General features: G+C 31.4%; 4 protein-coding genes and 1 long non-coding RNA gene across 5 annotated transcripts; all 5 read right to left on the bottom strand.

The window, feature by feature from the left end:
• Positions 1-849: 849 nt before the first annotated feature.
• LOC25483947 (probable pectate lyase 12) lies at positions 850-5,697 on the bottom strand. Its single transcript, XM_013612669.3, has 5 exons — positions 5,422-5,697; positions 4,486-4,949; positions 2,535-2,936; positions 2,086-2,332; positions 850-1,158 (listed from the first exon to the last, which is right to left on the bottom strand). Exons 1-5 carry the CDS (start codon positions 5,550-5,552, stop codon positions 978-980), a joined length of 1,425 nt encoding a protein of 474 aa, XP_013468123.1. The 5' UTR covers positions 5,553-5,697; the 3' UTR covers positions 850-977.
• A 6,047-nt stretch (positions 5,698-11,744) lies between these two features.
• Positions 11,745-13,774, bottom strand: LOC120578269 (ATP-dependent DNA helicase pif1-like). Its single transcript, XM_039830847.1, has 5 exons — positions 13,615-13,774; positions 12,877-13,536; positions 12,679-12,816; positions 11,994-12,570; positions 11,745-11,874 (listed from the first exon to the last, which is right to left on the bottom strand). The coding sequence occupies exons 1-5, from the start codon at positions 13,772-13,774 to the stop codon at positions 11,745-11,747; spliced, it is 1,665 nt and encodes a 554-aa protein (XP_039686781.1).
• A 738-nt stretch (positions 13,775-14,512) lies between these two features.
• Positions 14,513-17,868, bottom strand: LOC120578268 (uncharacterized). The gene is made up of 4 exons (XM_039830842.1): positions 16,818-17,868; positions 16,181-16,622; positions 15,181-16,094; positions 14,513-15,105 (listed from the first exon to the last, which is right to left on the bottom strand). The coding sequence occupies exons 1-4, from the start codon at positions 17,866-17,868 to the stop codon at positions 14,513-14,515; spliced, it is 3,000 nt and encodes a 999-aa protein (XP_039686776.1).
• A 1,959-nt stretch (positions 17,869-19,827) lies between these two features.
• LOC120576049 (uncharacterized) lies at positions 19,828-20,287 on the bottom strand. The gene is made up of 3 exons (XR_005642225.1): positions 20,168-20,287; positions 19,970-20,090; positions 19,828-19,873 (listed from the first exon to the last, which is right to left on the bottom strand). It is a non-coding gene; the product is annotated as an uncharacterized lncRNA (long non-coding RNA).
• A 653-nt stretch (positions 20,288-20,940) lies between these two features.
• On the bottom strand, positions 20,941-21,723 carry LOC120576017 (uncharacterized). Its single transcript, XM_039826982.1, has 3 exons — positions 21,565-21,723; positions 21,214-21,481; positions 20,941-21,130 (listed from the first exon to the last, which is right to left on the bottom strand). Exons 1-3 carry the CDS (start codon positions 21,721-21,723, stop codon positions 20,952-20,954), a joined length of 606 nt encoding a protein of 201 aa, XP_039682916.1. The 3' UTR covers positions 20,941-20,951.
• Positions 21,724-25,382: the final 3,659 nt, after the last annotated feature.

Here is a 25,382-nt window from a genome sequence, read left to right as displayed (position 1 = left end):
TTGAGCTAGAAAATTCAACCATTTCTACGTTCCAAATCAGTGATGCTTTGTTGTTCCTCCTAAATGGTCAAATTGAAGCAAGTGTTCTGAGATGTGAGTTAGGTTTATCGTGTCATAACCTATATATCCATTGCGAGACAAAAGACCAAATTGTTCTAAAGAAATTACATTGTAAAAACTAATGATTGATGTCTTCGATAAAGCTACAAGCACCCACACAATACAGAGTTGTTGATGATTCTTCGCAAATTTATCAAAAGTATGAATGTGATTTTGAAGAAGACGTCAAGCAAAGAGACTTATTCTTTAATGGTTCTCTTAATCCTTTATGCTTTTGACAATTTTGTGTACATCTTGTACGTTGAATAGTTTTTCAAAATATTATTTGGCCATTTAAAAAAAAAAAACAATTACAGCAAAATTGTCTTTTAAGAGCTGACAGAGAAATTCAAGAGTCTACTAAACATTAAGAAATCAAACAAATTATTGGTTCCCTAAGACATAATTAATTCCTTTCGATCTGGTTGATGTAGTAGATGTATAAAAATATACTTATACTTTTGGGAAGTGGAAGGAAACATCACTAGCAAAAACCAGTTTAAGACCATGACCAACAAAAAAAAAAAAAAATTAATATCATATCTTCATTCAAAATATTACGAGATTAACTAATAAGTCACTTACGATCTTACATATTTTTATTTAACTCATTCATAAACCAATGTATAATTAACCACTTACATGTGAATTTCAAAAGTAATAATTTTGTTTTTTGAAATTGTGCGACAAATATTCACAAAGTCATGAAAGAAACATCAAAAGGAAAAACAAGAGACTATAATAACAATGGAGGAAAAGAAGAAAAATCCTTAACATTGCCCTTATCTTAAGGAGCAGTTTTAATTCAATTTCAATAAGAGTCAATCATAAACAGCTAGCACCAATAAAATTGAAGATGCTTAATTGTTGTTTTGCTGTTAAAGATCTATGGTTAGGGACAAGAAACATAAGAGTGGAACAAAAAGGGTTACAAGAGAATGGGTCAACAACATTGTACTCTTTGACATGTCATCTGTGTACTCTTCTTCTCCAGAATATGACATACTATAATCACCACCACCGTTTGGTGCTCTTGTCCACATTCCTAGATTATTGTCCCTGCTCATTCATCAACACATTTTATATTTAGACAAGTACTATAGTAAAAAAAATACTATAGTTCTTTTAAATACAAATCAAATATTGGACTTAATTTTTTTTACTGAAATCATTTGAAAATTATTTGTACCAAAATCTAAAACAAAAAATAAATGTGTTTTGTTTTCAGAGAAAATATTTATTTATTAGAAAAGCTAGCAAGTGTTCCAGGAGAGAACAGTAATTTACTGTTTACATGTACAACCCCATACTGTTGTAAACGACAAAAGTAACAAAAGCAAAAGACAAAGAGTATCAGAAGTAATCAAGTAGGATCTTTGAAGATTAGTTTTGAGATTCATGTTGATTCAGTAAATAATGAATAGATAGACTAAAATGCATTTTTATCCTTTATTTTTATTTTAATTTGATTTTTTATTTGTTAATAAGTTTTAATTAAATCTCTTATTATAAATTTTTTATTCAATATGATTATTAATGTTTAAAAATAAGTTTTGTAAAATAAGTTTAGAATTGCGTTGGAACAAGTCTTGTGAAATCAAAAATCATTTCAAAACAAAAAAAATAAGTACATTATTATAACTTTTACAAAATGAAAACCATTTTATTAAAATAAAAGATAAAAGATCTTTCTGAATTTTTTTAAACTGAGACTCAATAAAATAAGAAACCTAATTGACATTTTAAAAATTAAGAGACTAAACTCAAAATGAATATTAAGAGATTAAGTGCGTGTATAGAACCACATTAGAGTTGACGAAAATCTTCAGAGTGTAGCTTTTACAAAATTACGAATACGCTGTGAATTTGTCAAACTCATTGAATCCATATGAACACTAAAAACTTGGTTTAGCAATAAAGCATTCAATCAACTAGTAATAAAGGAAGCTTGGAAAGGAAAGAAAAGCAAAAGGGAAAATGAAGTACCTAGCAACACCAAGAACACCAGCAGCCATAGTAAGAGTAGAAATCCGATCAACAGCTTTAGGATCAACACTATAAGCTTTCTGAAAACTACCTTCACCCTTATCACCTGAATCAACAAAAAAAGCACCATTCGCCATAACATCGCCTTCAGATTTCCAATTCCACGAAGTCCATTCGCTGTCACCAGAATCCAACCTCTTCGTCACTTGCTTCGCATCAACATCCTCAGGAGCCGTATACCGGTTACCTTGAATCAGAGATAAAGTTAGTTAATAGTTAGTTACATTAGTTATCCTCTTTTGTTTTGATATGCATAAATAAAGTATGTGTTATGTATAAGTAGATTTGTCAGAATCACGAGCTAGCATGATTTTGAAAATCAAGGTAACTCATCGTGATTATGACAACAAAGTCATCGAGATATCAAATATGCACACAATTTATAATACCTTGACTAAAAATAGTTGGTCCCCCGCTTCCACCAATAGCATACATCTCCCATCTCGTAAAATCATTGTTGACCACGTGGATGTATCCGAGCCTGCAACGTGGCATTCTCTGAACTAATTGTTGACCAAAATGGTTGAATGCTATTGTTACTTGCATTGCTGAGTCTGGTTTGTAGTGGTCACTGTGGCCTAGTAACATAACCTCATTGTGGTGTGAGAAATGGTTGTTGGAGATTGTTATTGCTGTTGAACCCATAACGACGTCTATTAAACCGTCTTTGCAACGTGAGAGTGTGCAATGGTCTATCCATATGTCTTTTGATCCGAATATTGAGATTCCGTCTCCGTCTGATTCTGTTCTGTATCCATAGTGTTCTGGACTCGAACGCACGTTAGTGTTACCTTCAAGCATTACAAATTTTGTTAGTATACAAAAAATATGAAATCTTCTTTATTTGTTCACACAAAGAAGATATTAACTTTGGTTGGTTTTTGTTCTGTTTATCTATCAAAAATGAAAATCTGAATTGTGTAACATTTGACAAAATTGTGATGTACATTATTTACCACTTGAACTTAAGTAATAATAACATAAGTATTGTCATAGTCTCTTAACAAATTCTGTCAGATGAAAGAATGAGAAAAAAAGTCAGATTGTTCACATGTGCAATGGTAGAATAATAAATGCTAAGAGAAGGACTTGGCATGGTCAAAAGATTTGAAAACAACATTTAGACACATGAAAGAATAAAAGTAGAAAAAGGAAAAAAAAATTAATGATGTATAATTTTATTCGTGTGTCCAAATATTATATTATTTGGAATTTCGAACAAACAAGTATTTTTCTAATGCTTTTGTCAAAAAAAAAAAGTATTTCTCTAATGCTAAATGTAAATTATTAAGAAGATAAGATTAAGATGCATTTTAGAAAATAAAGTATATGTTTTTGTCTTAATTACACTTCCTCTAATTTGGGTCATGGCCTCTTTTAGAGGGACCCTTAAGTTTCGTTTAGTCTTGTCTACAAGTACAATCTCTTTCCATTCCTTTTATATTTTAGTCAACAAAAACGTATTCTTTCATTTTTATTTTTAATAAAAAAACATTTGGGGTTTCATGATAATAAAGGCAGTATGATATGATTTCAAAAGTTTAGGTGAAAAAAGTAGAAATTTATTTTAAGACGAATATAACTTTTTTTTTCATTAGTGAATTTTGACTAAATAAAGTTCAAAACAATTCAATATGTCAAAAAAATATCAATAAATGAAATAAATTAAAATCAATAGACAAATGTTTAAAGTGTATTAAAAAAATTAAAATCACATATTTATTTGGTAGAAGGACTAAAATAACTATGGGTCATGTTAACCGGTGTCCGGGACACTGTTTAAGGACATCAAAAAAAGAAAGTTTTTTAAACTTTTGAGTGGTTGACAGCACAAATTTCAATGCCAAAATACGATATTTGCTTCGTTAAATTGGTGGGACACTGGTTAACATTTTCGAATAACTATTAAAACTAAAATCAATAGAGCAACATACTAGTTAGAATAGGTCTTTAGTCTAAAGTTTATGTAGTTTTTAAAAGTAGAGAAATGCTTTCTAAAAAATGTAACCCACATTAATTAACTTTTTTTTATGTTACCCCACGACAATGACATTTGAGAGAAAAAGCGTGCATTACAATTACAATACACATCAAAAGAAGTGCAAACAAACAAAAAGAGAAACGAAAAATTAGTATGTTACTCCTACTTAATTGATGTATAACAAAAGTGAAAATAAAGCAACAAAATAATTTTTTTTATGAGCAACTAAATACATGATATCAAGGTGAGTATGTCAAACTCATAACGATTCCACCGTGATTTTGTAGGAGTCACAGTAAATCGTCGTAATTCTAACATACTCACTCTGATACCGATCATATACTGAATAATTTTTTTACCTGAGGGATGACAATGATGAACATGAATGTTATGTATAATAACATTACTTATATACTGAAGAGTGATGCAACCACCACCAACAATATGAACATCAGCACCACGACCATCAATGGTTTTGAAGCTATTAAAAATAAGCTCTTGAGACAACTTAATCATCATGTTACTTGGAAACACAATCCAAAGTGGTTCATTTTGTATAACTGCATATCTTAAAGTACCAGGTTTAGGATTCACAGCATCATTGTCTGAGGAATCTGTGACAATGTAAAATTTGCCACCTTTTCCTCCTTTGGCATTTTGTCCAAACCCTATTGCACAATCTGCTAACCTTTGACGATTGTTGGCCCAATCTGTGTCACATTTCCAACAATCGTCTATTGGGTTTCCTGTTATACATGATGTTGAAAACTCTTTGTTTGATATTGATAGCATTTCTCTTCTTAACATTGAAACATTCACTTTCCTACAAAATAATATGAATTTTGTTAAACATTGGAGAAATTTTTAGCTACATTTACTAACTAGCCATTATAGTAACCCAAGTATGACCCAAAAAAATGAAATTTCTAAATGACCCTAAAAATGACTTTTTTTTATTTTTTATTTTATGACAAAAAAAAATGAAATTTTGTGGAGACCCAAAAGAAATAAATTTTGTAAAGACCAAAAAATGAAATTTTGTAGTAACACAAGAAAATGAAATATTTTTATGACCCAGATCTACCCTTTTTCCTTACTTGTTTTATGTAATGTAGGGTCTCAAAGATTATAAAGAAAATGAAGAGAGAAAAAAAAGACACAAGTGAGTTTTGTTATTCTTTTTGCATCAAAGAGCTGAGAAAGAAACAGGGGAGAGAGGAGGTGTGAAAAGAAGAAAAGAAAAAAAAAAAGAGGTTTTGATAGAACAATGTAGCTTTTGTTAAGAGTTTTTGTACCTGTGAACTTCTAAGGCAACAGATTCAGGGTCTGGATGTTGACCAGGGAGTGTGAGGTTAAGCATTGATGTTCCATGGTTGAAAAAGGAGCAAAGTAGTGAGATTAGGAAAATGCAGGTTGTTTGGAACATTGTTGATGAAGGGAAAGTTTTCTTTCACACTGCTGAGTGCTAGCTCTTGCTACTGCTATTACTAGTACTACAGCAGAGTTCACTCTCTCACTCACTCACTCACTCTCCACTAGTGGATGGGTAAGTAAGTACTACCATGGTTGCTTTCTCCAAAGTGGTTAGTTATTGGCTCATTTTAGTTTAGGTCATTATTTTATTACTAATATATTCTAAAACTCCATGATTAGGGGAATTAGTAATTGAAGGGGTGTAGTGTGGAACGGAAGCATAGGATAATCACTTTTCTTTTTGTAAAAGGGATAATCCTATATATATATATATATATATATATACTAGTCGAGAGACCCGTGCTATAGCACGGGTAGCGCGGCGCAGCCGCGCGTTAAGGGAGGACGTGAATATGACATAAGATTTTAATGAGAAATTAAGAGTAAATGAAGACTTTATTAGGAAGAATGACTGAAATAAATGTGCAGTTCAGTAATACATAGTTGATGTAGTTGAATAATTTAAAATACACTTAAGTTAAATAGAAATAACATGAAGAAATAAATAGGTAGGAATAGCAAAACAGATTGTAGATATATAATAGAACAAAAACTATGTAGAGGCAATTACATCACAAAAAGTGGTAGAACTCAGGTGAAGTATTAATGAATGAAGTTTGTAAACATTGCATTTGGCCATAGGATTGTCAATTGAAAATTTAAATCGGATGTTATCGGGTGCTTTTATATTGTTTTTAGAACAAAAGATTTTCCATCCCATTCCAGACTTAGTTGTTAGTAGGACATTATAAAGTCTGAGAAAGGGGAAATTGTTATATTAATTGTGAAGTTTTATATTAATTATTTAAGATAGAATATTTAAAAGCAAAAGAACAAATGAATGAAAAAGTAATATTATTCTTTGTTACTAACATGACAATTATAAATTTACATGGTGGAATATATTCGTGGCTGAAAATAAATGATACTTAATTATATAATTTATAAATGACAGAAAATATGGGAATAATTATTAGATGGAAATAGGAGTTTTATTGAAGATCATATCTTCGAGAAAGTTTCATTACAACAACGATGTTTTTTGCCATCACAGCGTCACATTTGAATTCTAAATGAGTTCCATGACGTATGCGATTATTTGAGCAGAATCTTTTCCATCCATTTCCAATAATAACAATATTCATATTGCTTTCTGGATCCTCTTTGAATATCAATTTGCAGATTGTTACAGTATTTGATGGTCCGGATAGTCTGAGATATTGATGGTTTTTAAGTTGGAGAAAGCTGGCAAGATCTGGTTGTAAAATCTGGAAATTGGTAAATTTGATAGTAAAAAAATGAATAGGTATTTATGATTGAAAATCCACAATTTAAGAAATGAATTAAAATAATAACATATAAAGAAGAAAACTCATACCAATTTGTTACTCATTGGATATATGTCTGGTACTGTGAGATAGAATTGAAGATCTCGATTAATGCACGTAGTCAACCTATGATAACGTGGATATTCATTTTTTGGCGTAGAACCATTGAAAATTTTAATTTGGAAATGACTATTATCTAGATATGTGAAAGACATAAGTGGATTCAATGTTACATGATAAAAATCCCTGAATCCGTGCCAACCTTCAGTAAGCATTGGCATAGTGATACAATTGTTAAACTGAAGTCGATGACAATTTCCATAACCATCTTGTAATATCCAATGTTCTTCGAGTTCATGGTAATGCTCTGCAACAAATAATGGATCTAATTCGCAAATGATCTTCAATGTAAATAAAATAATATTAGTTATTGGGTAATAAAAGAATATAAATATATAAATCAAATAACATAAACTTGGAAGAAGTTAATGATTATATACCTCTGTGCAAACATCCATGAAATAAGGTCTATTGGACTCAAATGTTATCAATGGAGTTCTACTACTCTGTCCCCTTCTTTGGCTAGAAGGTAATTCACTTATGGATGAAGAACTTGACTCCATATTAGTGGATTATAAAGTAAAATTATGAAAGATTAAATAGTATATGGTAAGTGGTTTGCAATGAATTAAACTGCAACGACAATGAATATAGTAAGTGTTTTATTTATAGGAAGGAATTATTTTTATAAAGATATGAATATTTTGTAGCTTTTAGTTAAATAATATTTTTTTAGGAAAAGGAATTTTTCAAAGTACAATGGAATAGAGATTCCTGACATGAGTTTACCATTCAAGTGCTATTAGTGTTGTACATTGGCATAGAGTTGTATTTGATTGATTAGACTATTCAATAGATATATAATTATGTATTCCAAACATTCGAAGTATATTTGGGCTAATGGAAATGGTGTTATGGTAAGTTTATTTGCTACGTGAATATGTATTAATTATATAAGTATAATTTTTTTAATTTATTAGTAGTAAGTTGATTTCTTTCTTTGTAGCATCTTCGTAAACATGTAGCTGATGAACTTGACATGAATGAGCAAAATAGTTTAACTCTTATAGATGAAGAAACATATGAGACGTATGAATGTGAGATTTTGAGAGATAGAAGAAATGGAAGTCTTATGTACTTTGGTGAAGGATGGTATAAATATCTTGCTTCAACACGTAGGTTGTATGTATGCCCTCTAGAGAAATTATAAATATTATTATAAAGTTTAATGAAGAATTTTGAAAAGATATAGTGAAGGAATGTTTACTGAATTAATTTGTTAATTGTTAGTGCTTGACATTAGTTTTCTTTCTCATACATGCATATATAAGATATAGTGGAGAGGATAATAATGAAGTTTGACATAACTGATTAAACAATAAAGTAACATTTATCATAATGGTAAATCGTTTTGGACAATGTAACGCATTGAAATTGAGAGATATTAGGTACTGAATATGTTATATTATAGGATACATAATTTTCGATATGTCATATATCATTGGAGAAGTAGATAGGCCACTTTAATAGTTAAAGACAAATGCAAACATAAATGTACTACATCATTTATGAAGAACCACAATTATGCTAAGCTAAGATTGAACACATGACACTTAAAAAAAAGATCTTGAAGGGCAAATTTAAACCGGATCTGACATCCGTCTTGTAGTCCATTCTTCAAACAGAAATGATCCCAATTTCCTCCAATTGTAGTCTCAACATAGTTATTTTTCATAATCTGGAAATGTTGTTTTTGTCCATCGTCTCCGCATAGAGTAATGTAGTTATCAGTATTTTTTTGTTTAATATAATAACTCAAAGCAGGTGGTAAAATCTGTAAAATAGGTAAGATATTTATGTTAAAATGTTGAAAAAACAAATGGAGGTTGTTTAGAATGTAAAATGAAATAAAATATAATGTACTTACCAAATAACCATCTATGTTTCTGTTGGTAGGTAGTGTGAAATCATATATGAAAGATTTTGAATGATCTGTATTTCTGCTATGGAAAGATGGAATAGAAGATGTTGAATCTATTGGTGTGAAACTTTTAATTTGAAATAGATCATTGCCAAAATATGACAACAGTATTTTGACATTGTCTTGAATGTTATAGAATGCCTTAAGGTCATTCAAACCTGTGGTTATAAGTGGATAGATCAAATCTTTGTTGTATTTTATGATATGACATTTGCCTTCGTTGTTGCAAACATTCAAATGTTCTCCTAATTCATGATGGTAAGTAACTATAAAGATAGGTTCCATTTCTGCATAGCTCTAAAAAAAGGAATAATAGTTATTGAATGATGTTTTAGAATTTGAAAAAGGATAGGGAAATAAGTTTAAAAAATACCTGAAAAGATAGTTGGACAATTTCAAGTTGAGCTTGTGGCTTAGTTTGAAGCACTTTCTTAATTTCTTCCATATTCATCTCTATGAGCATATAAGTGTTTGATAGTATTATTTGTATTTATAGACAAATGAAGTGGGTATTTTGATTATTATTTTTTAATATAGACATGTACTATATGGTATATTGCTTTATATTTGAACTGTGAAGCATAGAACTTAATAAGAAATATATTTAAGGTTGATTATAAGTTATTTAGTAAGAATAGAATATAATAATAAAAAATGGATAGAATGGAATTAGAGTTAATGATAACATAAATATTTTATATAGTTGGTGCTAGATATAAACTTAAAGTTGACCGAATGAAAATAGTACGCAATATTACAAACAGAATACAAATGTAGCATACAAAATAAAGATTATTACATATTAATGATAGGAGGAACTCAGATTTAATATACTACCCCAAAGTATACGGAAAAGATGTAGGTATCATGACCGGATACACATGACACTTAGACAAATCAAAAGTGTAGAATTTGAAACGGATTTTTTGCTCCATTTTGAAATTGTTTGACTTGCAGAATTTGTCCCAGTTAATGCCAAGTAGAGTAGTAAGATTGTGATCAGTTAGGAAATAAACTTCAAAATATTGTTCTTTGCCATCATCTCCACAAAGTGTTAAATTATGGATTCCATTATGCTTTATAAACATGGCAAAATCTTCTTCCACCACCTGTAAATTAGATAAGATTATTTAGTAAGAGTTCATAATAGAATATAATGATAATGAAGTAATTCATAAATTGTTATGTAACCATATCAGAATTATTGAAGTCAGCTTCAGTAAGATGATTGTCAAAGTGAATGGTATGTAGAGGCATTTTGCTGCGACTGTGAAATGGTGGAATGCAGGTATTATCTGTGATCTCTTTGAACATTTCCACAAAGTACAAATTATTTCCGTAATAGGCAAACAGGACCTCAACATTATCAGGGAAATCATGATAAATCTGAAGAGCAGACCATCCTTTAGTTAAGATAGGATTGACAAAACTTTTGTTGAACTTTAAGCAGTGTGTTTCATCACTGTGATTTAAAATAGTCCATGAATCCTTCAGATCATTGAAATGTTTTTGAACAAAGGTTGGTTCAACTTCAACATAGTCCTAATTGAAATTTAAAAAATAAAAGTTAGTTATATAAATACTAATGTTTATGATGAATTATAAATAGCAATATAACTTTGATCAAAATTTGTAAGATATAACCTGCACTAATAATTTAACAGCAGTAAAGTGTTCAATTGGGTGCTTCTCAAAGATTTCTTGTTTAGCTGTCATGGTGTTGTATTAGTGATATTGTGTGAAGGGTAAAGTAGCTTCAGTTATGCAGGCCTGGTGGTCTTTATAACATCCTTGTGTGTAAAATATTAATATATGATAAATGGGTAAAGAATAGGTGATAATAAGTTGATGTGTATTGAATTTGAGAGTTTTGTTTGTTTTTGCATGTCATGATGAATTAAAATTGATTTACCAATTCAGTCAGTGATCAATCAAACCATTGTTCAGTAATGGTGAGAGTATATGTTTGTTCAAATATTATTTAAGTTGGTTCAGTATATGTTTGAATGTCTGATGGATACAAATAATAATAAAGAGAAATGTAAAAGAAGACTAAATCAATCTGGTTGAATCAATGTATATGATTTGATCTGGTTCCTGAAATTTGTCATTGATAAAGTTTTTGTCTTGTATTATATAGCATGGTTTTGCTTTAACTTGACATGTCAATACACATTTATGTGAGTCAGGCATAAAATGGGAATCTCACATTGATGTGAATGTAAGTAAAAGTTAAAAATTATTGAGATATAGACCTTATATGTGAACATATGTGGTATGTGCAAAGTTTGAATTGGCAAGAGTAATTGAAAACCAATGTTGAACATAATACTGTAGTACTTTTAAGTTAATGATCATTTAAATTCAGAATTATATAGGTATTATATAATACAAACAATGAAAAAAACATAGATACTCAAAATTATGTCTATAATAGCATAGCTTTGTTGAATTCAAACGTGGTATCTGTTTCGCCATCATATGAGACTTGGTTGCATGATAATTGTCTTTAATATACATGCAAAATAGAAAGATGTATATTAGTCAAGTTAGAGATAGTTTACATTCATTATATTATTGTATAAGGTATAGGAAGAATAAGATAAATTGAATCAAAAGAAGAGAATATAATCAAAAAATACCTATAAGTAATGATGAAACACCTCACTCTAGAATAAGACAAAGTTGATGGAGTTGTCAATGAAAGTAAAGATTTCCATTGCTTTTGTATAAGCCAAAATAAAAAGTACATCAATCAAATGCACATGGGTAGGGATTAGTAGTCATATAACAAATAAGTAACAGGAACACTTCCCAAATAACTTGCAAGTCCACATGTGATCAGTTGCATTGGAATTTGATTATTGTTCCTACTACTCTTTAGGAGACAGAAGAAAAAGTACCATCTGAATAAAAGTATTAAACACACATAATGAATTAGCATAAAGATAAATTAAATAAATGAATATTCAAGTATTGTATAGGAAAATATTGATTAATAATGAATAAGTAACCTACCTAATACAGATTTTCAAAAACTTCCTTGTAGACAACATTCATTGTTGAAGTAAGTGACTTGTTATCAGAATCATGGATTAATATCTTTAAACCTTTCTTGCTTTTGACTCTTGAAAATGCAACATACAATTGGCCATGGCCAAAAACTGGTTTTGGCAAGTAAAGTCCAACTTTGTCCAAAGATTGCCCTTGTGATTTATTAATAGTCATGGCATATGATAAAATTATAGGAAACTGCCTTCTATTAAGTTTAAAAGGCCATGGAGATTGTGAAGGAGACATGTTCATCCTTGGAATGTAAGTTAGATTTCCAATGTTTTTTCCAGAAATGATTTTGGCCTCAATAATATGATCTGCCATTCTTGTAACAATTAATCTAGTACCATTGCATAATCCCTCAGCTTGATCTAAATTCCTCATAAGCATAATTGGAGTACCAATCTTGAGTTTGATTTTATGGTTAGGAAGTCCAGATGTTCTAAGGGTACTTAAAAACTCTGGAGTGAGTATTTCAAAAGATTGGCATTCATCATTGATTTCTGATTTATCAATGGAATCTGAACTCAGATATTCTTTTTCTTGTCCTGTAACAAAACAAATAATTATTTCAAGTGAAATTGATATGATGTACATCAATAAAATTTCCATTTTGATTCATAACTATGGTTATTGAGAAGTTGGTAAGAATATACCTGGGATCATTGTGAGAACATAATCATTGATGGAATCAACTACATTAATTGTTGAAGCCAAAATTGCCCTTTGCTTCAAGTAATCAGGGTTGTTGTAATTGTCCAAGAAATCAGTATAAGTGCTTTTCACAATTGCATCTATAGGATTATCAAAATCCTTGATCAAAAATTCATCTGGTATGTCAATCTATGCAAAACCATCATTTGGTTCAGCTATCTTTCCTTCACCAACATTCAGTATCCATTCAGAAAACTTTTTAAGTTCAATAGGATCCTCTGATTCGCAGCTTTGTTGCAAGCGCATGTTCTTGGTGAGAGTGAGAACTTGGCAGTGATCCCATATATAAGATGAACTTATAGATCCATGTACAATTTCTGATCTATCTGCCCCTGGTACTACCGGCAAGATTTGGCGGAAGTCTCCTCCAAAAACAACAACTTTTCCACCAAAGATTTTGTTTGAATTTGAAGTTACAGACATAATATCCTTGAGTGTTCTATCTAGTGCTTCAAAACAATTTCTATGCGCCATAGGTGCCTCATCCCAGATGATCAAGTTAGCAACCTTGAGAAGTTGTGCTAGTTCACTGCCTCCGTCTATGTTACACGTTGAGTTATCAAGTGTAGGAACAGGAATTTTGAATTTTGAATGAGCTGTCCGACCTCCAGGTAATAACAGAGAAGCAATACCACTGGATGCAACAGTTAAAACAATTTTACTCCTCATGCGCAAAGATGCAGCTAAGGTTGTCCACATAAATGTTTTCCCAGTACCGCCATAACCGTTTAAGAAAAATACACCACCTTTATTACTATTTACTACTGTAATGATTTTCTGATAAATCATTTTCTGTTCAGCTGAAATTATATAAATTATTTAATTAATTGATAAAAAAAATGAGTTAGTTCACAAATATAGTTGCTAATGTGGGATACCTGTAAGTAAGTTGAACAGTGTTTCAAATTCAGCCTTTAATGCATTAACATCGTAGTTAAGTTCATCATATATTAGCCTATTGCCAAGTTCTTCCATGACATATCCAGTTGGATATGGAAAGCCTTTGAATTCCTTAAGTGATCTCCTATTTTTCTCCATGTGTTTTTCAATCAAGGTTAGAGTGAGATTTTTGATTTGCTCTTCTGTAAGATTAAGACCTAAGTGCAATATATTTAAATTTTAGTTATATTTGTTTATTGGAAAGTATTAGTAAAATTGTTAAAAAAAATTAATAAGTATACCTGGATTGTTAGCCACTTTTCTTTGTTCATATAGGACACCATCGCTTAACTATTGCCAAGTATTATTCCATACATGTATTGGTCTATCCATTGAAGCTGAAAGCAAAAGGGTCACAAACAATATCCTCAGAAATACACCTGTAGCCCAAACACTTGCTTCCTTGATTGCAGCTATGTATTCTTTATCATCTTCCAAAAATCCCATTGCATAGCATGCTTCCCTAAAAGTATCATATAGAATATTATTCACAGTTTTGATATCTTCGTAAGAAGTTGGTCCCTTAACACAAGTTAACATCCTCCTCAAATAGTAAACTTCTCCGGTACTTGGAGGAACCCACATCAACCTACCAATGGTGAATCCTTTCTTCCTTGGCTTCCTTGTTCTTTGTTGCTTTTTATATACAAACTTTGAAACAAACTTAGAATAAGTTAGTGATTTAGCCTCCGGATATCGAGCATTGCATTCAAGCCAAGATGTAAACATTGATTCCGTGACTGAAGGCTTCAAGAGGACTTCATCCATTTCTTCATAATCGTTAAAGTACACAGATTGTTCTCCATGCAAATGAAAAAACAATCGTTCCACAGAAGGTCATGCTTCACTTGGTGATACGTAACGACAGTCTAGGTACTTTTTGATCTCATCAGCGTTAGTATCCTTGACATTACCTTGATTTGACTTATCGGGAACCACGGCTGCAGTTATGCGGTCATAACCTTTGTTGATATACTTGAAAAGGTATTTAATTGAACTTGATTGGTTACACCATTCCATATTGATATGAGCTTGATACTTCATTAGGAGATAACGATTGTGCGGAACAACATGACGATTGTCTAAAGTTATTCCCTTTTTCAGAATATGCCTACCATTATCTCTTCTTCTGTAAATAGGATACCCTTCATGGTCAACAACAGTTTCATTTTGGAATTTTTTTGGAAAGTATTTGGAACAACGATCTTTCTTCATGCAAGGAGAACTGATATTTGCTAAACCACACGGTCCATGCATCATGTGAGTGCCAACCAACTTGTATAGCTCTTTCTGGTGAACTGGACTTGGTATCTCAGCAGATATAATCTTGTTAATGTGCTCTGGAGTAGGATATTTGCTTGAAGGGTGTAAAAACAACAGTAAATGTGCATGTGGCAACCCTCGCTTTTGGAACTCAATAGTATACAAATCTGTTATGATAATAGATAAAAAATCAGTAATAAATTATGAAGCAAACTGTTGCAAATTTGATTATAAATACTTACATGCAACTACTCTGCCAAGGATATGATTTTTAGTTAAATCATTCAAAAGTTCGTCAAATTTGATTTTGAAAACTCTTGCTACTATATCTGGACGGTCATGTGCTTTTAGATGTAGAGGTCCAACAACTCTTTGAATTTCAGGCCAGTTTGGATTGCAAGTAAATGTTATAAATAAATTTGGAAATCCCACTGAACTTGAAATGGCCATACCATCGAAATATAGTTGATCCATATATCTACGGCCTCCAACATAGCTTGATGGTAAAACAACCCTCTTACCTTGTTTTCCAGACTGGTCATCTCCATCTGATGGTGTTTGATTCAAGTTTTTGTACTTTCCAACCCTCAATTTGGACTGATTCCTCCTCAACCATTTCAACCTATCAGCTTCCATCATTGTAAAACCATCAACCAAAAACTGTTGAAATAGTCTTCTTGCACACAAAATTGTCATAGCTTCCATTCTCCTTGCTTGTAGTCTGAATGATAACCATTCTCTGATTGTCAGTTTTTCTCTTTTCCGGGTACAACCATCGACAGCATTTCTGTGTAAAACATCATCCCTATAACCATCCTCACCATAAGGGAACAGTAGAGGATATTGATATGCAAGATATGCTGGGTGAAATTCATCAATTCTTTCTAGCTGACCACTTTGCCTTTCCATTATGATATCCCTTTTTGATGCTGAGTCGACATCACCGACTATCAGCGTTGCCACTTCGGATACAGTAGGTTGATTATAAACCCTTCCATCAGTTGTCCTATCAGAAATGAGCTTTAGTTTAAAATCTTGGACATTGTTGTTCCTCAGTCGATCACGTGCCTTTCTAAAAGACTTGGCATGGCAGTTCTTTTCATCCAACATTTGTTGTAGTCTGGCAGCTGTCTCAATGTTCACCGACTTCGGATTACTGAATTAATAATACAAAATGTATGTTTAGTTTTAAGCCGTCACAATTAAAAACCAATATTATAACAAATAAGGAAACTGCCTTACCTGAGACCTTGGATTCTATTTTTTAATTCATTGTCTGTGTCATATATATATAGTTGCGCAAACTTTGGACGTTTTCCGGGTAATGGAATCATACTTCCAATCCTGTGGCATGCTTGACCTTGAATTCTTATAGTAGGAGGACCTCTTCCTGCTTTAATTCCCTTATCAACTTTAAAGCCAGGTGAACTAAATGCAAACATGCTATTGTATAGTCGTATGTTATCCTGAAATTTTTTTGACTCAGTGGCTGAGTGATCAAACATTAAATGTTGCAGCAATGGCGGAGGCTGTGGCAAAAATGGAATTTGAACATTACCATTGCTGCAACACATGTTATATTTTGGTTGAGCACTATTCCTTGATTTGTTTTTACGCTCTTGATACCACATGCATGCTCCACATTTTTGACATTCGATTGATGGATCTCCAATATCAGAATATTCTGAAATAAGGTATACAAATAAACTCAGGTATAATAGAAGGACTTAACCTTAACATTGAGACATATGTTACGAACTTGTGAAGCTGTTATATAAATACATGAGATAGTGGTCAAATGCATGTAATTTTAATAAGGTATTTGAACATTAAAATAGATAAAGGTTTATATATTTTAGTTATCATTGATTTAACATACCTCCATGACCTACTTGAGAAGTTCCATTTAGCCTCATATCATTAAATGGGCTTTCTTGATCCTCAAGGTCGGTATCAGATGTATCACTTTCATCACTATCTTGTGTAGGAATGTATGCCTGTAATTCTTCACTATCTATAGAACTGGTATCATCATCAATCTGCATTCCATTGCTGGAGTCATTAATCTCAACATTAGGCGTTGATGAAGAAGGCACATCAGGTGTGTTTGCAGTAAATCTATCCATTAGATTCACTCCCATTTGATTAAAATTAGGTCTTCTCCTCGTTGAGGACTTAACCTGATATGAGGAGGTTGGCTGAGTGCAGTTGGGCATAAAATTAGGTGTAGAATTTGTTGGTGTAATCTTATCCTTTTCCTTTTGTTGAGATGATTGAGGTTGAGGCATAGTTGGAGTATTGATTGGGAAATTGTAAGTAGGTGACTTTACAGGTGTCAAGTTTTGGTTCATCTTCTGTTGAGATGAACCAAGATGAGTAAAAATAGGAGTATTTATTGGAAAATGGTATGTTGGTCCCCTAAGAGGTGTGAAGTTTTCTTTCATCTTATTTCCAGATGATCGAAGATGAGGCAAAGTAGGAGCATTGATGGGAAAACTGTGTGGTGGTGACACAACTGGTGCAACATTTTCCTTCATCTTCATATTAGATAATCCATCTTCAGGTAAATTAGGAGTATTGATGCTGAAATTGTATTTTGCTGACCTAACAGTTGTTAATTTTGCGTGAACATTATTCTTAGATGATCCAGCTTCACGCAAAGTAGGACTACTAATGGGAAAATGGGATGTTTTTGTGGAACCTGTTGTGGACTTGTGATGAGGCAAAGTGGGGGTATTGATGGGAAAAGTAAATCTTGGTGTATAAGCAGGGGATGTGAAAGCATTAAACTCAGAAGTTCTAACATTGTTTATGTTTTGTAATCTACTAATGCTGAGTTTAACTGATATGTTAGTGATATCCCCTAAAGGATTAGATGGACCTTGAGTATAGATTTTTTGTTTTTTTTGACCTCTTAGATTTAAGGACATATCTTCTTTTCAACCTTGCAATAGAAGCATTTTCCTTCTTCTTGTTCACATCCATTTGTAATAACTACTTAACTGTGGAAAATAAATTAGTGTTGGGAAGATGAAGACATTGAATCAGAATATTTTGTGTGAAGTTCACAAAATTTCTATTAATGTAAGGATATGATTAAAGAAAGTACAAAAGTTAATTTGAAAATTTGAATTGTCATTCCATTGTTTCCCTCCGTTTTGAAATTTGCCATTATGTTTGGAAAAAAAATCATAAATTATGAGTAGTAATAATATTTAATTATACGCCTGAACATAGATGTTGCTAATCACTATTCATAGCCCATACCCTATGCTAATAGCTAATAGTATATTGTAGAAATATAGTGTATTTTAACATGATATTTTAGTTCTACTCAAGTACTCTTAACAACAGTAACCTAAGAAGTTGCTAAACACTATTCGTAGCCCATACTCTATGGTAATAGCTAATAGTCTTTTGTAGAAATGTAGTGTATTTTAACATTATATTTTTAGGTATACTCAAGTACTTGTTACAACTCTTAGCTAAAAACATCTTATCAGGTTAGTCATCACGGTTTACGATAAACAGCTTGCAAGCAATATCTATTTAACTAAACAAAACACTTTGATAATATAATATAATATATAGATTGGTTTTGATGAACTCACCAGCCATACAGTGTGTAATCTTGTTTGTGACTACTGAAGCATAGTATATAGGCTGCTAAAGGTCTGTCAAGAAAATTGTTTAGGAAATTGATCAGGAGTAGTTTGAATTACAATGCAAGTTATATACATTGACTGAAGCTATGCTATAAATGTTCGATGTAATCTCTTTATGTAGATCAATTTGATGGATACTTGCATTATATTAAATAGAAAATTATTTAAGAAAATTCTGCTAATTATTTGAACTAATCTGTATTTGATAAATATGAATAACCTAAAATACATTGATGTATAAAACTGAATTCGTTGATTGGTGTCATGTTAATAATTAAGCTAAATTCCATCATATAAGTTTGATTATCCTATGTTTGTGATCACATCTCAGTTGGTGATTGCAAAATATTCCGTCTCTAGAAATTGCTCGAATGATTATGCATAGTAATGAAAGGATTAACATATATTTCATTTGTTCATGAGAAAGTGGTTCATCATAACTGGTAGGCCCATAAACAACTACAATCACATGACAAACATAAACAACAAATAATAGATGCTTTAGATTGTGCATCAAGAGTTAGCCATGGCTTGTACTCTGATTCACAACAAAATAGTCATTGTTGGTTAGACACAAAATAGGTTAAGCATTCTACATATTTAACATAGATATTGTCCTTCAAAAGATGTTCCTGGTAAGACCTACTTCTTCTCAAGCTTAGGTGTCTTTGGATACTTTCGGTTGTTGGCAAACTTAGTGGATGAAAGTTGGGTTGGCTGAATATCTTCAGCACCAAGCTTTGTAGCAGAATCAGATTCATCTTGAGACAATCTTTTGGCAGGAGGTGTGGACATAGCAAAACTTGGTTCATTTTCACCACATAGAGAAAGCTATAAAGTTGTTGCAAAAAGTTAGTATTTTAAGCTACTGTCAATAATTTAATTTTGATAATCTCAGGTTAAAGTTTGCCAATAAATACATACAGATGGAATGAGTGATAGGTCTTTGGTTTCTGAAACAGCTTCTAATGCAAGGACTGCTTCTCCAGCAACATTCTTAATTTGACTCTCCTATATAAAAAAAACTGAGATTAGTTAACATATATGACATTTATTGAATAATACGATAAGATATTTAGAATGACATTCTTATTACCTCCTCCAATCCAAATTGCTTCTCAAGATTACCCAACAACTGTTCACTTTCACTGAACTGTATAATAGAGCATGGATTTGAGCCAGGGTGAGCTTTAACCTTGAAAACCTTCTTCTTCTTGAATACCAGTTTGTCAAGGAGCTTAGGGTAGGTCTTTGGATTGGTATGGCCAGCCTTCCATACAGAAATTGAAAAACTAACAGATATTAGATACTCTTATCGTAGATAGAATTCACTAATATAACTTATAATAATGATTAATCAACATACCTGAATCATCTGCTCCCTCAAGTCTGTAGCAGATATTCCTAAAATGGACACGGTTAGCTCGTCCCAGAACAGAAATCTTGCCTTACTTCCCTTATGTTCAACCTGAACCTCAACTTTGTACCTATATCATAATATAAATTGATTGTAATATGTTTTTAACAGAAGTTCTGTTATATTAATATAGTTAAGAAAGATTACCTCGGAACAGGCTTCTGATTAACATGAGCATTTTTACATTTCAACTGTCCATCATCCATCTTGACAACTTTGGTACATTCCTTACACCCATCATAAGTCCATCCATATCTAGTGGCATTCGGTTTCGTTATCTCAGCAACAGTAACACATATTATCTCCTGAAACAATGAATAAGTTATAATTAAGTTAACATCACTTTATGACATAATTAAGAAGTATATTTAAATGAGATTGTTGATGGAGCAAGACATTTGTAATGTCATTAATCTCAGAGAGACTGAGAAAAGTAGCCTTTGACATTATATCAGTTGGAGTTGATAACTGAGATCCTTGACTAAACTGAGATGCATTCTGACTCATATCAACATCATCAACTGGAAGAAGTTTCAATCTGCATTCAAAGTACTATGTTAATATATGTAAAACAAAATATAATGTAGAAAAAATAATAGTGATTTAGTAAGAAACAACTAACAATTCTTTGAATTTAGCAACTTCAGGACAAACAAGATTGAAGAGAAGTTGAGTGCCATCCTAAGCATTAGTGAAGCAAACAGGATAATTACCTAACACATATATCAAAGTTAAATTATTGGTGATAGTATTAAGGAAAATTTTGTAAGCATTATGTGATAGGAAAATATATAAACCTTGTGCAGGTTTAATCCTACAATGCTTGATAATGATGCAGATTAGATCATGACCATTGTAGCTGGCCAAAGCATCAGAAAACTGCTTTGCATAATCATCCTAAAGACAACAATGGAGCATTTTCCCACTACATTTACGAAAGAAACAATACTAACATAAATACATTTAATAATACAAAGAAACATAATGATACTACATCCGATTTTGGTTTATGGATATCATACCTAGCATCTCTGAGAAGAAATGTGATTGATTTGAGCCTTCCTGAGCTCCTGTTTGTATTGGTCACCTCTTGAAAGGCACCAATTGCATCTAAATGGTATTTCAGTTTAAATGAAAACATTAATACGTCTAAAAATAGAAATTGATATATATGTTTTAAATGATATACTAACCCACTATTAGATCTGGTCTGTACTTCCCAGCAAGAACATCTTCAAAATCCTTAAAACAGAACCCTGCCAAAGGAATTGCAGGAAAATCTTCTGGTGTAATGACAGTAGCTCCGGTGACAATTAGCCGATATGGATGAGGAGTTGCCTTCACAACAATTTCATTTTTGCAAACCTTAAAGTTTTCCATTTCAAGAGTGTTATTCAAGTACAGAATCTGCTTAAACTCTGCCACAAATTCCTTAGGGACAGTCACCTGAATCCTACCACTCTGCAATTTAAATCAGTGAAAACATCAACGATCCATGATAACAAATGTATATAATGTTAACAAATGTATCATAAATATAATACCTGAGCATCCATGATGACCATCTCAATATGTTCACTCTTAAATTTACTGATGACAGGCCAAACATCAACGATTCTAACTGGCAGAGTCCAGATGTCTTTTGAATCATCAATATCTTTGATATCATCAAAAGGACGAGCAACTTCAATATGATCTTCCATCCTAATACAAACAGCATAACAGATCCAAGAAAAACACATGCTTTTAGCTATCTTAAACACATCAAAAATTAAAACAATGAAATGAAGAAAAACACATGCTTTTAGGTATCTTAAACACATCAAACATCAAGTGATTGTTTAGTGTTAATAAAGCTTGTAACACGTCCTTTAAGTGAACTCTATAAGTGATTATAAACACATCAAAACTTAAAACCACGAAAATGGATTTCTGAGTATTACAGATGCAACAAAATCACTTATTTTAAGTGATTTTAAACTTATCACAACTAAAATCAACAAAAAAATTGAAAGTAAAAACACGTTTTTGATATTGGATTTCAATAAAATAAAAAAAAAAGGACCTTTAAGTGAAAGAACAAAAAACATGAGCATAAACGATTAAGAACAAAATAAATATAAATAAAAATAGAAATTGAATCAACAATGTTAAGAAAAAAAAACAATGTTGTTATCAAAGAACTTCATCTTTCTTAAAAAAAAAAACATAGAACTTCATCTTTCTTAAAAAAAAAACATAGAACTTCAACTACAATAACAAATTTCACAACTTATTTCAAGATTTTTGATGAACTTTAAAGAAAACAACAATTTTTTTTTTAAAGAAAAATGAGATTACATCAAACCACATCAGAGCTAAATGATTATTTAACATGCAAGAACCGAGTTTAAGTGATTCAAACCTTGTTAGAGAGATCAAAATTGAGATGGTTGGGCAAGAGAGAGAGAGACTCCTTATCTTCAAAGCTAGATTTTGTGATTCCTAAATTTTGTTGCCGTAAGGTAGTGTATAGCAACTCAATAACGTCTATAGCCTAGCGGATAATAGCATGCATGGGAGAACAGTGGTGGTTAAAAGTATGTAACATTGGATGTAGTATGAAAAGTTGATAACCTTGACTATTTTGACATATTTATCCTCTGCTTGGAACTATTTACTACATCTATTAGAGTGGCAAAAGTGGAAGTTCAAGTTATTTGTGTTCAAATAAAATGTTAAACAATCAAATAGATATAAAAATTCGGGTTTATCCCTCATTGAAAAGTATACGGTAGTTATAATAAAGGATAAGATGGGAAGAAATTGGCAAAATTAAATTGGAGTGATTTTAAGGCATCAGAGAACAATGAAATGGCTGTATTGCCCTTAAGTAGCTGTAAAAATGGGCAGTAAAAGAATTTAGAGCAGGGGCAGTAAAATATTATTGGTAGTTATTTGTTTTTATATATATATAGTAGAGTAGAGTAGATATATATATATATATACATGATTCAGAAAATAGTCTTGTTAAAGAGTACATTTAAGACACTCTTTAAGTATTTTTAATGAATAAATTATTCTTTAAAAAAAATTAAAACTTCAATTTCCAATGCAACCAATGAACTTTTATAAAATGAGTGAATAGGCAAAAAAAACCTTGAAATTGTAACTTTCGTTAAAAAATCCCCATACTTTTAAGAAACTTCAAAAAACTCCTGAAATTGTTAAACGTTAGTCAATTACCCCCTCCATTTGTTATGGCTGTTAAATGATTTTTTTTTCTTTTCTTAATCTTCTTCCTTCCACTTTTTTCATCATCTTCATCAATATTCATAAAAAATCAAGAAAAAAAAATTAAGAAACAACAACCATTAACAACATCATCATCATCTCATTACTACACCTCCACCATCAACAACAATAACACCACCTAAGTTAAAGCTATAAATCTAAAGTTGTTTTCTCATAGTTCTCATAGAAAGCTTTCTCAAAATATTAAATTGAATGCAAGGGACATTTTCACTAATTAGTTCTTTAAATTAGCTTCAGTTCTGCAAGGGACATGTTCACTAATTAGTTCTTTAAATCATGCTATTTCTCATAGTTCTTTAAATCTATAGTTGTTGAAATAGCATAATCAGTTCTTTAAATTAGCACATTTATAATTATTTCTGGATGTATAGTAATGGGATGATGATGATGTTGTTAATGGTTATTGTTTCTTAAATTTTTCTGGATGTTTTTATGAATATTGATCAAGATGATGAAAAAAGTGGAAGGAAGAAGATGAAGAAAGCAAAAAAAAAAAAAAAAAAAAGTCATTTAACAGCCAAAACAAACGAATGGGGGTAATCGACTAACGTTTGACAATTTCAGGGGGTTTTTGAAGTTTCTTAAAAATTGGGGGATTTTTGACGAAAGGTACAATTTCAGGTTTTTTTTTTTTTTTGCCTATTCGCTCTTTATAAAATCTTACCACTTTGGATGCTTAAAGAGTGCTCTGGAGACACTCGTTAACATTCCCCTTTAAAAAAGGATTAATACTTGTATATGTCCTAAAACAATTGTCAAGAAGTTCAAAGTGAAAATTTTATATTGAAAATTGTGGATTCTACACATTGAAACATTCAAATACAATTTTTTCTACATAAAATTTAGGTCAAATACCTTTCGCGGATCTTTTTAAGTATGATATTTTATAACAAGTTAATCATTTAAGTTTTTTTTTGTTATAAATTGGTGCTTTAAATCATATAATATTTATATTGTTACTCATTTTTTCAATCAACTTCATTAAAAAGTGTTTATTAATCACTTAACATTGATATGATAAGTCTAATAGTATTTATGACATCAAATATGATTACATACACACTTTTTTTTAATTCGAACCTAATTTTATAGATTAATTTTTTCATGAACAATATTATAAAGCAAATAACCAATCAATTTTATATCAAATCAAGATTGAAAAATACAATATGAACCCTAGTTTTAAGAGCGTGAATTTGGACATCCCTATTTAATATTAAACATCTAACATAAAGAACTACAAATGGTATTTGAACTAAAACTTATGATTGTTTCATTTTTTGAATCTTTAACAAATATTTTTAGGGAATTACTTAGCACCACTTGTATAACTAATAGTCAAAATTAGGAATGTCCATAGATATTCAAGGACATGGATAGTGATTATTTGTTATTTGCCCGATTTGATAAAATGGTGTTTTTTTTTTTACATGGCTAAGAGAAACAAAGGAAAAAACACAAGAAACGACTAAAGTCTATGAAATCAGGATGTTGTAGAGTCTGCAACAAGGAGGTCAGATAAGTATGTCCGAAGAGAGGTGTGAACTACAAACTTCAAGGTAAGCATTAGGCTACACAGTGGAGGGAATTCGTGTAGCATATAACTTCTTGAAACTTCATCTTTTAGAAATAACCACCCACAATGAATAGCATGAAGCTCATCAAGGAGGATGATAAACGTGCCTATAATGTATCCTGAAAAATCTGAAATCTAACACTGAGTCTGCGACGAAGCAGGGGCGGAGCCACCCCCCAGCTAGCCTGGGCTAGCGCCCAGGCTCGGCTCCAACTTTCTTTGTAGCAAGCCAAACCATTACTAGAATTTTTAGCTTTTCCTGCGGATTTTTGTGTAAATTCCGCAGGAAACACATTTCCTGCAGATTTTGCCAAGGATTTAGGTTCCCCAGGAAAGATATATCCGTAGGAAATGTGAAATTATCTGCAGGAAATGTGAAATTATTCGCAGGAAGTAACGTTTTGCGATAAATTTTTTGCTCAGGCTCTATAAAATTCCTGGCTCCGCCACTGGACGAAGTAAGCCTCCAAATCTGGGATTACCGAAACAAAA

The sequence above is a fragment of the Medicago truncatula genome, chromosome 1, assembly GCF_003473485.1.
Source record: "Medicago truncatula cultivar Jemalong A17 chromosome 1, MtrunA17r5.0-ANR, whole genome shotgun sequence".
In the NCBI taxonomy this organism is placed as follows: Eukaryota; Viridiplantae; Streptophyta; class Magnoliopsida; order Fabales; family Fabaceae; genus Medicago; species Medicago truncatula.
The sequence above is the reverse complement of the archived record's forward strand: the minus strand, read 5'-3'. Positions and strand labels throughout refer to the sequence as shown.